At 40.2% G+C, this 16,885-nt stretch overlaps 1 protein-coding gene across 1 annotated transcript in view; it reads right to left on the reverse strand.

Annotated features, from left to right (window-relative positions):
• Window positions 1-6,842: 6,842 nt before the first annotated feature.
• The window catches only part of TSPAN2 (tetraspanin 2), a 37,324-nt gene continuing 27,281 nt past the window's right edge, over window positions 6,843-16,885 (reverse strand). Inside the window, exons 5-8 of the mRNA XM_057745417.1 lie at window positions 15,552-15,650; window positions 14,254-14,325; window positions 10,730-10,813; window positions 6,843-8,159 (exon numbers count right to left, since the gene is read on the reverse strand). Of these exons, the coding sequence (XP_057601400.1) occupies window positions 8,094-8,159; window positions 10,730-10,813; window positions 14,254-14,325; window positions 15,552-15,650 (321 nt within the window). The 3' untranslated portion in view covers window positions 6,843-8,093. The remainder of the gene's footprint in view (window positions 8,160-10,729; window positions 10,814-14,253; window positions 14,326-15,551; window positions 15,651-16,885) is intronic.

The raw sequence follows: 16,885 nt of genomic DNA on the forward strand, positions 1-16,885 counted from the left end.
AAAATTGGACATCTACATGCAAAAGAATGAAACTGGACCACTTTATCACACCATATACAAAAATCAACTCAAAATGGATTAAAGACTTAAACGTTAAGATCTGAAACCATAAGACTCCTAGAAAAAAATGTAGTCAGTATGCTCTTTGATATTGGTTTTAGCAATATATTTTTTCAGTCTGTCTCCCCAGATAATGGAAACAGAAGCAAAAATAAATAAACTACATCAAACTAAAAAGCTTCTGCACAGCAAAGGAAACTATCAACAAAATAAAAAGGCAACCTAATAAATGGGAGAAGCATCTGCAAATGATATATCCCATAAGGGGTTAATATCCCAAATATACAAAGACTCATATAACTCAGCATCAAACAACAACAACAAACAAACAATAACAACAACAAAAAACAACCTGATTTAAAAAATGTACAGAGAACCTGCATAGACATTTTTTCCAAAGAACACATGCAGGCGGCCAACAGGTACATGAAAAGATGCATAATGTCACTAATCTTCAGGGAAATGCAAATAAAGCCCACAATGAGCTATCACCTCACACCTGTTAGAATGGCTATTATAAAAAAAGACAACAATAACAAGGAGAAAAGGGAGACCTTGTACACTGTTGGAGGGGTTATAAATTGGTGGAGCCACTATGGAAAACTGTATGGAGTTGCCTTAAAAAAACTGAAAATAGAGCTACCATATGATCCAGCAATTCCACATCTGGATATTCATCTGAAGGAGATGAAAACATTAACTGGAAAAGATATATGCACCCCTATGTTCGTTGCAGCACTATTTATAACAGCCAAGATATGAAAATAATGTAAGGTCCATTGATGGATGAATGGATAAAGATGTGGTAGATTTATATAATGGACTACTGATCAGCAGAAAAGAAGGAAATCTTGCCAATTTCGACAACATGGATGGACCCTGAGTGTATTATAAGTGAAAATATCAGATGGAGAAAGACAAATACCATTTGGTTTCACTTACATGTGGGAAAAAACCCTAAAGAAGCCCGTAGAAAAAGGTAACAGATAGGTGGTTGCCAGAGGTGGAGGGTTGGGGAGGGGGGTAGGGGAAATGGATGAAGGGAGTCAAATGGAAAAAACTTCCAGCTATAAAATAAATAAGTCATGGGGATTTACAGCATGGTGACCATAGTTAATAATACCATGTTGCATAGTTGAAAGTTGCTAAGAGAGTAAATCTTAAAACTTCTCATCACAGGAAAAAAAATTCTGTAACTGTGTATGATGACAGATGTTACCTAGAGTTATTGTGGTCATTTAAAAATATTTACAGATATTGAATCATTACTTTGTACACCTGAAAGTAATATAATATATGTCAATTATACCTCAATTTTTTAAAAGTTGTTTTTATATATAAGAAATTACCTCTCCCTCCTTTAATGAGCAGCAAGTCTGAGTTTAAGTGTAATAAATATTCTTTTATTGTGGTATCTTCCATTCTAGTTCTATTGTTCACTGTTGGGTTCTTCCTTGACCTCTCATTTCTTTCGGCCAGTTCTTTCTTATCTTTTAACACAACTCTGTCTCACTTTCTCTACTTTTATTACCCTCCTTTCACCTGCCATTTTTGCCTGGCTAGCATCCATGTCCCTTCTTGTGGTAGCTGCACCTTGATTTTCAATTAGGGGCTCTCCCCCTACCCTTTTCCAGGTCAAATGGTTTGAACAGAGCTGATGGAGGTATGCTACTTAGGCTCAACTAAGCCTGACTGATTCAGGGATGGGCATGTGACCTAATCTCTTCCAGTAGGAGTCAGTCTTGGGGATTTAAATGTAACTATTGGACAAAGAGTAGTGCTTGGCCTGTTGGGGTTCCTAAGCTGCTAGAATGTGAACCAAGAGCCGCTGCTAGCCATCTTTGGCATCTCCTAGAAACAGCCAGCCTGAGAATAAAGCCAACGCAGGGGAGAACAAGAGAGTGAGGAAAGGGAGACCTACTGATATCATTTGAGCCTAATCTGAAGCCAGCTTCACACTTTAAAGAAATCATCTTTCCTGTTCTGCTTAAGCTAGAGTTGGGTTTCTGACAATTTTTCAACTGAAAATTACTGATTATTCAGCATCTTTCCCACTAGTTTCAAAAGATGCTCCTCATCCCATCCTCCATTTTCTCCAGATCCTTGCTGTTTCCTCTTGTATCTTCTCTTGCTTCCTATTTATAGACTCCTTCGCTTCAGTATGAAGCATCCTCGAATTGCTTCTCATCCTAAAAAAAAAAAAGAAAAAAAAAGAAAAAAGAAAGAAAAGAAAAGCAAAAACAGAAAGAAGCAAACAGCCCTCTCTTGACCCTGTGCAACCTTATATTTACCCCTCTCTCCTTGAATTCCTATTCCAGGTTCTTTGTGAAATAGCCCTGTCTTTGTTTGTTTGGGTTGCTATAACAAAATACCACAGATTGGGTAGCTTATAAATGACAGAAATCTATTTCTCACAGCTCTGGAGGCTGGGAAGTTCCAGCTTATGGTGCCAGCATGGTCATATTCTGGTGAGAGCTCTTCATGCTTCAGAGCTGGCTCCTTCTCACTGTGTCCTCACTTGGTGGAAAGGGCAAGGGATCTCATAGGGTCTCTTTTGTAAGAACATGAATTCTATTTGTGAGGGCTCAACCCTCATGACCTAGGCACCTCCCAAAGGCCCCACCTCCTAATACCATCACACTGGGCATTAGGATTTCAACATATGAATTTTAGGGAGACACAATCAGACCAGAGCAAGCCCCTCACACTAAACATTACCTTCCTCACTTCTCATTCTCTTCTTAACCCGTTATAATTTGAATTCCACTCCTATCCTCCCTTGAAACTGTTTTCAGTAAAGCCAATAATGACTTGCTAAGAGTCCAATATTCAGGACACTTTTTAGTCCTGATCTTCCCTGACCTGTCTGCTTCCCTAGGGAGCCCAGTGAAGGTCACATATCTGGAGTCTCGACATAATACATTCATGGCATTTATAACCAGTCCTAACGAGGCTAAAGTCAACATTTTCTCCTGTCATGCCTTCATACCCCTTTTCTCCAAGATGACTCAAAATCTATGCTGTGGTGTTTAGCAGGCAACAGTAATATAGTTCTGGACTGTACTTCCTTCTGGGAATGTAATTTTGCTTGGTGCTGTAGGGGTGAAGATTATAAGCCTTGTGAAGGAAGGGCTAGTGTTATAATAACCTTATGAGTCCTGTTGACCTTGTGGACACTGTTAAATGTAGAGCATATGAGAAACTTGAATTTGTATTAATTTAACCTTGGTTGTCCTAAGGAATTACACTCATTTCATTAAAAGACAGTTTAGATGGCAGCTATTGAAGGGATGCAGGTAGCTAAGAGACCCTCCAGTCTGAGATGAAGAAGTGGATGGGGAGTAAAGAATTGTTTGGGGCTTTTATCTTACTAGAGTGGGAGATTATAATTTTTTAAACTTTAATTTCTCACTGAGATCTTAAACATGAGAGGTGGCTCATATTGTTCAAATCTGGGCATTACTACTTTTATGTTGCAGATTCCTCAACCACAGTTCTAGTCCAGACTTCTTTCCTGAGCTTCAAGGGTCATGTGTCCAGTGCCTGTTTATATATCCTCTTGGAGGTCCTGTAGTCATCTCCAGCTTGCATCATCACTACAATCTGCTTTTCCTCCTGTACACCACTATCTTCCAGCTGCCAAGAAACCTAGGCGTGACTCTTACGTTCCTCTCTCAATTTCCCTTGCATCTGTCTACTCCTTCTTGCTAGAATTTGCATTAGTTAGAAATCCTCATGACTCTGGACTTCGCCCTCCAATCATTGTTTATACTAAAGCTGAGTGATCTTTAAAAGGCTGAAATTTGATCTTGTAAAAATTAATTTGATTAAAACTATTTAATCAAATTAATTTGATTAAAACTATTTAATCAAATTAATTTGATTTTTTTTATAAATTTCCCAACAACTTCTGTACAAACATAAGACTCAGCACAGTTTAACAGGGCCCTTTATCAACTCAGTTCTTGACCTGCCCTCTTTGAACGTTTCCACACTTTCTCTGTTTCAGGGCCTTCTTCATATTTTCCTCAGTAATCCCCTTTTCTTCCCTACCTCTATTACTTCTTACTTGACTCATTTGTATGGGTTCTTCAGGACTCAATTTGCTGACCTCAAAATTCAGGAACCCTCTCTCCTCTGACCATCCACCCCAAGGTTGAGTGGATCCACTCTGGGTTAATGGTTATCAGAGCACTTACCTCATGGTAATTATACTTGCCTTTTTTCCACTCTAATCTCCTTGAGAGCAGAGACTTGTCTTGTTCATCTTAGCATATCAGCATTCTTATAAAGAATTTTTTCAAGTGTACAAAATAGTAGTTCCAAAACAAAGTAAAAAAACAACTCTAATATTAGAGTAGGTTGCATCTTACAAGACAGAGTAGGCCCAGAGAAAAATATAGGAACTCTAGCTATGGCCCTGATATGTAGTCTTTAAATTAAAATAGAATTGGGAAATATATCAAAAGCTATTTGTTAATTCAACAAATGAATGTGTTCAAATAGGTATTCGGTATCATGCAGAAGTATCTTTAGTTACACACAATTATGCATGTTTGATTTATAATTAACAGAAACTCATAACAATTATAACAATAGGTAATATTCATAGTGCCAAGTACGCTAGGCACTTTGTTGGTTATATCTTTTAATTGAATTTAAATTTCTTCTATTTAATATAAGTAAAACCATCATCAATTATACAGGACAGAAACAAAACACCACCAAAGTTTTGGAAGTGTTTCTGGCATATTAGCTAAAAACTTTGTGAAATCAGCATAGATTTTGCTTTGCAACATTCAGGACATATTACTTCTCTTCTTCATGTACTCCATGTCCCCAGGAGATAGCCATCTGAATAGTGGATTCCTGAAATGTATTTAGTTGTCGTTGTTAAAATGAGAATACCAACAAAATGATTAATAACATTTTGCATTGGTGTAGTCTCTCTACCTTTCAAAAGACACCTGCATGCAATACCTCACAGGTACATTTTATAAAAAAAAAGAAAGTCATGTTGAAAGAAAATAGAAACCTTTTGTCCCTCTAGAATATACCTTAACACAAATTTGATTTTGATAAGGACAAACTAAAATGATGTAGTTAAGTGACTAGCTTCAAGTGTCCATTAGTGCTCCCTCCTAGGGGTGGGGAAAATGGGGCTGCTGAAATCCAGGGGCTGATGCTCAAAGGGGATGACAAGGGAGCGGTGAACCAGGAAAGCTGGGGGTGCACCTCCTGAATACTCCACAGCTCCCCCTGGGGCCATGGGAACCACATGTTACCATGACACAGAGGGTGTCTCTTCCTTTTAATCTTTAATAAATTTACTTCAGAAGGGAAAATATGCCACCTCCTTCACTGCCATCTGCCCAGGAGCCTCGTTCTTACCAAGTCAAACCTATCGGCGCTGTGCACAGCGGAAAGGGGGAGCACCTATTCCTGATGACAGAGGAGCTACTCTGGGGAAGAGAGGTGCAATTCGGGAAGAATAATATTGATTGAAATATAACTATATGCAATAACTTTGTTAGAGTGTTGCTTTTAAGTCCAGCTCCCATTAACACTATAGAAAGGTTAATACTCTTTCCTTTTTTCACCATATTGTTTGAGTTGATTGAGAGTTAGACATTTAGATAAGTCGTATAAAAGTGTGTATAAAGATATAATAGGATTTGAAGATAAATCAAACAAGCAACTCTGGTACATAGGAAATTTAATTTGAAATAACTTAAAATATTTCGTCAAGAAGTTTTAATTCAGTGCCGTGGCACCATACATTTAAGAAAATGTTTGGGTCTGATCTCAAATTAGTTCAGGTAAACAGATAGAGCCAAAAATTTATATGTGTTTGTATATATTTGTACACATATATGTATACATGTACGTACTTATATATATACATGTATACATATATTCAAAGTTATATATGTATATATATTCAAGAGATATATATTCAAGATGTATTTATAGATCCAAGATATGTATATAAATCTACCCTCACTCAGAGATGAAATTCTCTAATTTTACTCATGGCACATATTTTAGAAAAATTACTCCCAAAAGGCACACTTTAATTATATGTGGAACAAATCTCTATTCTTCCACTTTTAACTAGACTTCTTTAAGGTTAATTCAAATATAAAATGAAGCTCACTTTTGTTGAATCCCAGAAGATTCTGAGCTGGAAGAAACCTAAGTATGCCCTTAGGCCTGTTCCCTATCTTCAGGCAGACAGATGAACTAAAGCCACCAAGAGAGATGGACTGTTTATTCTTTACTTAAAAAGCTCTATTTCTCAGCTACCAGGGTAGAAACATCTATTTCATGAATGATTTTCTTAAAATAATCTTTCTGCTAGCTACAGACACAGTAAAGTAGCGATGCATAATTAAATTTTTAGCTTGCTTCCAATCTGACTTTTTTCTAGAAATCTTCCTCCACAGTTGGTAGCAGTAGCAAGTATGGAAGGACAAATGTGGTTCTCTATGGAAGCAAGACTATTTCAAATGGTTAAGTCTTCTCAACAAAATGTTTTGTAAAACTTTCTTGGAGTGCACATTTTCCTTCAGTGCAGACCCAAAGACTTGTGTTCTCATGAGTACAAACTTACTTGGGGGTTTCCAAAGTCCCCCATACTTTCATTTTTGTGTGGCCTTTTAAAACGTAATTTAAAAAAAAATCCATGATTTACTAAATGTACCAAGTTGTTATTTAAAAATGGACATATATGTCAATTTAGATTGTAAATTTGGGATTACAATGAAGCATCAAGACCATAAAGAACACAAACATTTTATTTTTATTGGAGACTTGCACAGAAGGGACATATTTCTGTTGCGTGTGTGTATTTTTGTTTCCTTAGCTTGTCTCTGTTGTGTGCACAAAAGTAGGAGAGAATGTTTTTCTTTATTTCGGTTTGGCTAAGGCTGCTCATGATATGATATATTTTAAGTGGCGAAAACTGTAGTTGTTAATCTATAAAGAAGAATTCTCTAGGTGAATAAATAAGAAAAAATAAAAAAATTAGGAAAATATGTAAACTCAAGTTATGAGGTATTTCAAAGATACAGTGCCAGTAAAAATTCTCTTTCCCACAATTTGCAACTGCCAGATCTCTTGCTTTAGTCTTTCTATGCTTACATCTGAAGAAACACAGAAAAGTTTGCGATAAAAGCCCTTTTGTGGATGTGAGGATTGCAGTAGTTCAGAGAAGAGTCAGAAAAGGAAAGTAATAAAGCAATATTTAAAAGCCTTTATATAAGAACAAAAATGTTTCCTTAAAAAGTTGTTAAAAGGTTTTCTTTTTAGTCCTAAAAGACACTCAGTTTTACAGGGCATGTGATTGTCTGTGTGACACTCTTTCCAGAGTGAGGTTTTTTTTTTTTGTTGTTGTTGTTGTTGTTTTTTAAATACCAGGAAAGTATGACTTATTCAAATTAGGTTTTCCATGCTATATTTAATTTTACAGATGTGTTTAGTCCTAAATTCTGGGGAGAGCATGTATATAAAAAAATCCCAGGAAACCCTTACACCTAACCCAAACACAGTCACCTTTAACACTGCACCGTGATCTCTCAATTCCTGTAGCTTATTGCTTCCGTAAACTAGAAATCCCTGAATTCTCTGTATCTAACTTCCTGTGGCTAGAGTCTGAGAAACTGACCCACTATCATTTTTTTTTCTAAATAACCAAGTTTTTAAAGTTTATCAAAGCTTTTTGATCTTTTTTCTGAGAGTTAAATATGTTTTTTCTCTCACATAACAAGAATCAGGAATTCCCAGCAAACAGATTTCATTATGCATATACCAGAAACACGCACATCACAGACGAATATGCTCTCAGTCAACATACACAGGCGTTCACTCAAGGGGCAAACCAGTAATGAGCCAAACATATATACATGTGCAAACATACAATTAACAGCAAATTATTTTAGATCCTAGTGTCCTTTGAACATTAAAAATGAGCCAGGAGACAACTCCTGTGACATTTGTATGCTCTAGATTACAATTTTCATGTAGAAGTAGCTTCACATGACATCTCGTGAATTTCGTATCGCACAGCAAAGGACCATGCTGAATATCATGCCAAAGATCTGAAACAGAAGGAACCACTTGTTAATACCTTTCAAGTGATGAAAATTGATTTTTAAAAAAGGCCAGCATGTCTAACTCAAGTTAATAAATAATTATAACCAATAATTGCTGAACATAAGTGGCACTTTTATACGTGCTACTCAATTATGGCTACCGGTTAAAGACTTCCATTAGCTGCTTAAAATACATTCCTATTTTATTATTGTTTAAAAATAACAAGACTCTGCTCTAAGAAAAGGGCTCTGTTTCTAGCTTATAGGGCAGTTCTTAATAATCATAAAAGACTAATACACTACCGGCTTTGGAATTTTGTATTTCAGGTTAATCCCAGATCTCATTCATATTTTTATTTTGGAAAATGTGCTTGTAACCACTTGTTTAAATACAGTTGTGGTCTAAATAGTTTTCTAATGCTGGCAAAGCTTTGAATTTTTGCAACAGTGACCACAATTTAAAAAGTGGAGCATCTCTTCATCCCCAGTCCATTTTTAAGCGCAAATGATGTTTTATTATTTAACTCAATAGTTTTACCAAAGCATAAATTGAGGTGTTTGAACTATGGTATTACTGACATCTTCTACCTCTTGGATACTTCTTTGAGAAGCCAAGTACTTGGCAAAATCAATAGCTACTTAAATGTTTTGAATAGAAGGATGCCAAAAGATCCTTCTTGTCCTCAGTCACTTCCCCTACAATTCTGCAGAGCCTATTATATGCTATCTGTAGGAGTGATGTTTATAAACTACTATCAATGTTTGTTCAAAGATCAGTACCATAACTCTCTGCTTCTCTCCTGAATCCCATCCTACATCAGACTAGGATCTGTAAATGCTGAATTTAAAAAGGCATGTGTTATTGGTTATTGGAAGGGAAGGGGTAGACTTAAGGAAATAGCTGGGATCAGGTCTCCAAGCTTCTGGCTGACAAACTCAGTACCAGTGTGTGGCAGGGGAGACACCTAATGGACATGTTATTAACTGATTACATTGTGGAACTCTTACCTTATGAAGAAAAGAATTAGAGAAGAAACTCTGGGGGTTTCTTCTGAGTCAAGAAGGCCCAAAGAGCGCATTCCCCCTTTTCCGTGGTTGTAAGATTGGATGCAACCTTTACTTAAGCCTTGTACCTAAAGGGATCCCCTCAGAAAGAAACTTTTTCAGTCTCACCCTGCCACTGTCATGAATCAGGGGTGACCACTTCTAGAATGCTCATTCCTTGAGACTGTAGAATTTTTGGGAGGGTCTATTTGATACCTCTGTTAACGCAGAACTTTTTCAAATCTTCTGCCTCAGAACTGTCCTTGGGAAGCAGCTGACTGGCCATTAGGCTAGCCCCAGGGCAGTTAGGGAGGCCCTGAGAGAAGTCCCTGGATTGGGAGGTCCTCAGCATAGTATTTTCACCCACTGCCCCAGCCCTCTGTGCTCTAAACACAGAAAGGAGGAAAGATGATTGTGTATCCCCTGAGAACTGCCAATTCTTTGATTTCCTCACAATTCCATTGCTCCTGCCTTAGCTTAGGCCATGAATTAATCTACATAGGCAGGCTAGAGGGTAAGTACCATCTTAGCATTAGCTATTATCACTCAACTGGACAATGGGAATCACCTCTTTATGGGCTTACCTGACTCCAATCTTACTTCCCTCTAACTTTATCTCCACACTGCACTACAGGTCCTTCCAAACCTGGGTGGCTCCCCTCTACCTTAAGGATAAAGCCCAACCTATCAAAAAGGCACACAAAAAACTCAATTATGTGGACCCTTATAACCCCTTCCAGTGTCATCTCTTGCTACATCTACCACAGCCTTCTGCCCCATCAACTCTCGCACACTCTTGTCCTTGAGAAGTACTGAGCTACCTGCAAGTGCACGGATGCACTATGCTTTACACTTCCAGATATGCTTTGCCTGGGTTCTGGGTTTAGGAACACTCAGATCATATGGAGAGCTAGCGTTTATTGAGTGCTATGTTCCAGACACTTTATATGAATTAATTCCTAATACTACTTTATATGTATTACCCCACTTACTCTTCACAACAATTTTATAAGGTTGGTATATCGAAATCCCCATTTTGCAGATGAGGGAATTGAGACACAGAGAAATTAAGAAACTTTCCAGTGACTCCAGGGCTTGTAAGCAGTGGACCTAGCAGCTGAATCCAAACAGCGTGATGCTAGAGTTTGCACTGTTAATCACTGCACTGCGCTGCCTCTGCAAATCATAGATGAGAGCGTTTCACCTATGTTATCTTAAATACTTAACAAAGGAAGAGACCCAGAATTAAACATCACTCATCCAGTGTAAGTTTGGTGGCCTTCAAATGGGACGTTATTGCAATGATAAACTCAAAGTCATAATTAGTTTAAAGTTGACATTTGTATCATATTTTAGAGAAATAAGTATTGATGTATCTAATTAGCTTTGTTCTTAGATATCCTGTCAAAAACATCTTTGTCTTCTATGAGAAATCTCTCCTAAGATACTGCCATATCACACTTGAAGAGAAATAATACAAAGCTTCAAGGCTTCTTAGGGGTCAAAGAAGGTATGTTCTGGAACTTTCTCACCGTGAGACCTGCAATTCCAATACCGACAATTCCGATGAGCTGGAGCTTAACACTGATTATGCTCTCAATTTCATCAATGCAATTCTGTTTTGGAAAAGAAAAGGTCAGGAATAACAACCAATGGTGCGTGTGAATCATCCCCCTGATCCAATCCTTTCCTTCAGAAGGAAAGAGAGAGTCAACCAGTGAGAGTTAACCCATATCAGCTTCTGCTCACATTTAAACCATTCCTCCTACATATCATTCTAACTTTAAAGCAAAAATGTAGTTGGGGGAAAAATGATAATACTCTCCTTTTGGTGGAATTTTCCTATTTAGGCCAATGGCTGCTTCAAAGCCCTGAAACCTGGCTGGAGGAAGCTATTCTGGGACCTGAGGCATTTAAAAATTTGGGGCCACTTCTTACTTTCAGCAAAAAAAAAAAAAAAGTAAAATATCCCCAAAATAATAATCCCTTGCTTTTGGATTGTCATTTATAGTTTAAAAGACTTTCTACATACTTGGTCCAATTTACTACGCAACGTAGGCATCACCCAGTAAGAAGCTATAAGGTCTGTACAGGTTCAAATTTGACAAAGGAAAGCCAAGTGTTGGGGGCTGAAGGACTGTTCTCTTCTATGGTGGCTGCGATGGGTGGACCTATTCATTCATCTGTGTCCCATAGAGACCTGTGGGCAGGTCTAAAGAACCTTCATGGATGGAGAAATATTGGACAGGGGGCAGAATATATCACTTGTAACTGTAGTTTCTCCAACTTCTATTTGGTCCTCTTAAATACAGAGGTATTCTCTCAACCCTATTTTCCCCTTAGGCTGCCCAGGTCCTTTCACTTGTCAATGGTCAGCTCTCTCTGATATCCACCTAAGCTATATATGAAATTTTTACCACTATGCTCACATCTCCTATCATACTTTATTCATTCATCATTCATTCATTTGACAAACATTTTTTTCCTAGTTTATTTATTTATTTATTTCCAGCTCTTTATTGGAGTATAATTGCTTTACAGTGTTGTGCCAGTTTCTACTGTACAACAAAGTGAGTCAGCTGAATTTATACATATATCCCCATATCCCCTCCCTCTTGAGCCTCCCTCCCACCCTCCCTATCCCACCCCTCTAAGTCATCACCGATCATTGAGTTGATCTCCCGGTGTTATGCAGCAGCTTCCCACTAGCCATCTATTTTACATTTGGTAGTGTATATATGTTAATGTTACTCTCTCACTTTGTCCCAGCTTCCCCTCCCCTCCCTACCCCACCACCGTGTCCTCAAGCCCGTTCTCTACGTCTGTGTCTTTATTCTTGTCCTGCCTCTGGGTTCAACAGTACCGTTTTTTAAGATTCCATTAGCATATGGTATTTGTTTTTCTCTTTCGAGCTTACTTCACTCTGTATGACAGACTCTAGGACAAACATTCTTGAGCACCTGCCTTGCATTCGTCACCAGAATGGCATGGTGGATATGGAGAAAATAAGACATGGTTTCTTTTGCCCTCAGGGAGCTCATAGTTTAGAGAAGGACACAGACTCACAAAAATAATTATAATACATTCTGGTAAAAGTTGAGAACCACTGCTCTAGGTAGTGGCTCCTTCACTTACTGGAGCCAAGTCGTAGAAATTCTTCCAACCTTCCTCACCTGCACCTAGAAACTTACACACCCCATCATCTGGTGCCAGCTACTGATGTAGGCAGTGAGCATGCAAAGTGAGCAAGGCACACTGTGTCTTACTTCCTTTTCTCTCATTAAAGCTGAAGAAAGGCCCTTCTCTGTTGAAAGTTAACCCCTTTACTGGCTCTGGATCTTATTCTCTCATCTCCCCAGCAAGCCTGTGATTCGCTTATCTCCTTTCCTTCCTACACATTCAGCCTCTCCTTCCCCGTTGACATTTCCACTCATCATACAACGCCACGTTCATGTTCCTCGGGCTAAAACAAAAATCCCCTCTAACGCTGTCCTCTAGCTCTGCCCATGTCCCCGCTTTCTTTCACAGACAGCTTCTTTCTGTGAAAAAACAAGCTAAGGGGTAAGGTGAGGAGATAGGAGAATGTGAGGACAACGATACAGAAGCTTCCGGAAACATTCTCACATTTCCCTCCCTATTTCCCACACCGTTCCTGCGTTTTCCCAATGGCTTCATTGAAACCGCGTGGCAAACATCATTAAGGATCTTCTAAGCACCAAATCCAACACATTATTTCCAGCCTTTATTTCCTTGTCTTCTTCTCAGCATTTGACTTTATGGACAAATCACCTCCTCCCTCGCCTTCCAGGAGCATGTCTTTGGACTCTCCCTGACTCTGACTCCTCCTACACCGTCCCGTTCTGGCTACTTGTCCTCACCTTGCCCCTTAAATGATAATATTTTAACCCAGCTCTTTCCTCATTCTACATGCTCCCCCGGGTGTTCCCATCCACTCCTAAGCTTTAGCTACCACCAACATGGTGAGATTCCCACACCTGTGTCTTCAGCTCAGATTACCTGTAAGTCCCACAGGCACCTAAAGTGCAGACTTGACCGAAACTGAAGCTGTCATCTGCTCCTTTCCCTGTATTCACCTCTCTCAGTGAGTGAGTCTCTTCCTACCCAAGCAGGAGTCCGAAGTCTTAGCTTCCTCCCTTTCACTCTCCACTCACACCCAGTCAGTCACCCAGACCCCGGACATCTCGGAATCTGTCGCTTCCTCTCCCTCCCCACTGTATGTGACTTGCTCTAGCCCTTCATCTTCTCTTACTGGGGTGAACACACGTGCCCCTTAAGTGGCCTCCCTCCATGAGTCTCCAGCCTTCTGTTCTACCAGTCACACCCAGCAGCCCGAGTGCTCTTTCTACAACGCAAAACTGATTATGCTAATCCTTTGCTAAAAGCAATGGCTTCTCCAAACTTCCAGGTATAAAACCATGCCTTTACCTGCCTTTCCAAAAATGTCCCTCACCATTCCCTCTGGATTCCCTATTCTCCTTCAGTCCTGTCAGGCTTCTGTTTTGCTGCTTTCTGGGCCTGGAATGACCTTCCTTTGTCAAAACTCGGCTCAAGGATCCTATCCTGTGTCAAGCTTTCCCGACTCCACTGTGTCTCCACTGTCCTCTGTGCAGATGCTGCACTCTGCACAGCACCAGCTCCCTGGACTAGTCTGTGAGGCCACTGAGGCAGGGACCATGTGATTTTCATCTTAGAGGTTTCAGAACCTGGCATAGTGCCTGCCACGAAGCACTTAATAAAGGAAGCATTTATCAGTGCCATGACACCCATGGAAGCGCATGGGACAACATTCTTAAGGGGCACACCCATGGCCCTGGTGAGCTTAATTAATGCCATTACATTTGCATCATTACTGGCAAGTCAGCACACCGTTATTCCCCAGGTGCCAGGACTCAGCATTGCTTCACTTATCCTACATAGAATAAAGCCGAGGCCAGAAGAAACTGGGAGAGAGCCTCCCAGAATCACACCCCCCTCTCCGAGGGCAAGAACCATCCTAACATCATAGGCAGGATAGGAAACTGGTAGAGTAGTTTACCTTGTGTCCTAGGAGATCCTTTGGGCAGGTGGGTTGGACCTGTTCAGAGCTTTCTTTTCCACAGCACTGAAACTACAAAGTCAGAAAAGGGCTTTTAGGACAGGGAGGAAGAAGCAGCAGCTACAAGTCTGGGTGTCAGTATTAAGGACTGGGGGTGCTGAGGCCGCAAAGCAGCTCTGAGCCCCACATTGCAGCCCAACAGCCATTCTGGAGAGAGCGGGAAGAGTCACAGAGTCACGCTAGCAAAGCAAGAAAACGACTTCACCAAAGGTGTCAAACTTTTATGACAGGAAGCAACTGAAGGCAACCCACACAAGGCAAGAGGTTGGCTGACCGTGTTTGCGTAAACTGCTGGTTTTTAGACAGGAGTTGGGTCTTTAGATTCTTTCTTTCAGCCTTGCTGAGTAGCTAAAGTTTTATGAGTTTCAGGAAAGGCTCATTAACTGAGGAGAGCCTGGGACAGAGAGGAGAAGTGGCCACAGTAAACCCCAGGGGCTAAAAAACCAGGGCTTGAAGACTGGCCAGCCAACAGGTATCCTGCCTTAGGGCTGCCCTTCAAAGACAAAGGAACCTCTGTGCTGTTTGATGTCCTCGGTGCAGCTGAGGCTGAACAGGATAAATGGTTGGCACCTTCCAGGACAGAGCTATGACAGGCAAGAACTGGGCTACCTGAACACACCTGGCCAGGAGCTCACGGCTGCTCCTCCATAGCACAGTGGTTGAGAAATCAGGACGACACTGGCCTGGCCCACCTCCCCCGGAAGCCTTCCTTGATTAACTGCCTGGAGCTGCGAGCACTGCTCTGACAGCACATTCCCACAGGACATCCCAGGAGAAAAGGAGCACGCCTGCCTCACATGCCCCTGCATTTTACAACTGAGGGGGCTGAGTGAGGATCAGGGAGGAAAGGAACTGGCTCCAGGTCACAAAACTGTTCTGTAGCAGAGCTGCAGCGAGAGATAAGCTTTTCTGACTTGAAGGTCATGGTTGTTCCTGTTACACCACAAGGCCACCCTTGAGGGAATCTGATATTGGGAAGCTTTCTCGATGTTCTTATTTGCACTCTTTTGTCTCTTTGGGTGCATGTCCTGATTCCCTCTTGTCAACTCTGTGTTAGGCCTCTGTCTCTTCTAAGTTCTACGCATAATGCAAATGATTGCTCCCAAGAAGGAAGAAATAGAGTGTGGCTGCCTGGCTTCACTCAGTTTATTCTTATTTTTAATTTAGGTGATCAGAGAACCTGGCTCATGCATCATCTTTAGAAGATGCAATTTTAAGGAAGAAGGAAAGTTACTTACTGCTGAGTGGAAGGTAATGAGAGTTCCATTTCCCTTTTCCCTGTCTCTAAGGTAATCATTATAAGCTTCTTCGTACATGGTCTGAACATGCCGTACAGCCTGAAAGAAATACCAGGAAAAGAAGAAGACATAAGTGGGAAGTTTCAAACGTTCGCCTTTCATCAAGAAAAAGTCCCTCTTCCCTATCCTTCAAAACTATGGCCTTTCCATATGTTTATCTGGATTGAAGGGTAATTCTGCATATATGGAACAGATTATAGATTCTGGAGTTTCTAAAATGCCTCTGAAGATGGAGGGCTAGACTAACCAAGAACAATTTTCATAAACTAGAAAGACTTCTTAGAGTGGAGGTTCTCAGCCCTGAATAGACATCAGCAACAACTGAACCCCAGATTCCTAGGCCCCACCCAGGTGATTCTGATGCACAGCCAGGGTAGGAACCCATGCATTCTTGCGACTCCATTGGTTACAAGTACTCAAGTCTTTTCATGACATGGTTTAAAAGGTTTACGACCAAGGAAAACTGTTTCAGCATTCAAATATCATAGAAAATGTAGAGAATGCTTTTTCTAGTATAAAAGCATGTGACCCCCAAAGCCATAGGCTCTCAAGAAGTCATAAGATCCAATTCCTCTAACCTAACAATATAGCCAGCTACTTTAGAAAATTTCTAGATGATGTGGTATTTACTCATTCTACATATTTACCATTTTAAAAAATCTAAAATAAGTTCATAAACACAATACTGATGGCACATGAATCTATGTGAAATACAGTAAACCTAAGATTCCATTCTTCCTCCTCTTCCACTTCACTCCTCTCTTCCTCACTGCCTGTTTAAATCTAAAAAGGCCCCTTCCTCTGTGGGTTCTTCTGATAACCTATTCTGCACACCTACAGTTTGAGCATATATCTAAACACACTGGCTTCACCGGCACCCAGGGGGCAGGCTATAGTCTTTAAGGATGACCTGGCCTCTGTCGAGGCCAAACCCCAAGGACAAAAGACAGGCTAACATGGATGAGAACAAGTGTTCTTCCCCCAGCCCTCTTTCTCACGTCTGCAATCTAATTCCTCCCACATTCCAAATGGGATCATATTAAACTAGAGATCCTTTAGTTACAAAAAACCATAGACCCCTTTATATATCTAATGAAAGCTATGAACTATTTCCCCAGAAGTATGTGTGCACCTATATGCACACACACACACATACACACATATACACACACATACACACACACATACACATACACACACACACATACATACACACAGACACACACACATACATACACACACATACACACAGATACAAACACATGTACACATAC

This window comes from Hippopotamus amphibius, chromosome 1 (genome assembly GCF_030028045.1).
Source record: "Hippopotamus amphibius kiboko isolate mHipAmp2 chromosome 1, mHipAmp2.hap2, whole genome shotgun sequence".
Lineage (NCBI taxonomy): Eukaryota > Metazoa > Chordata > Mammalia > Artiodactyla > Hippopotamidae > Hippopotamus > Hippopotamus amphibius.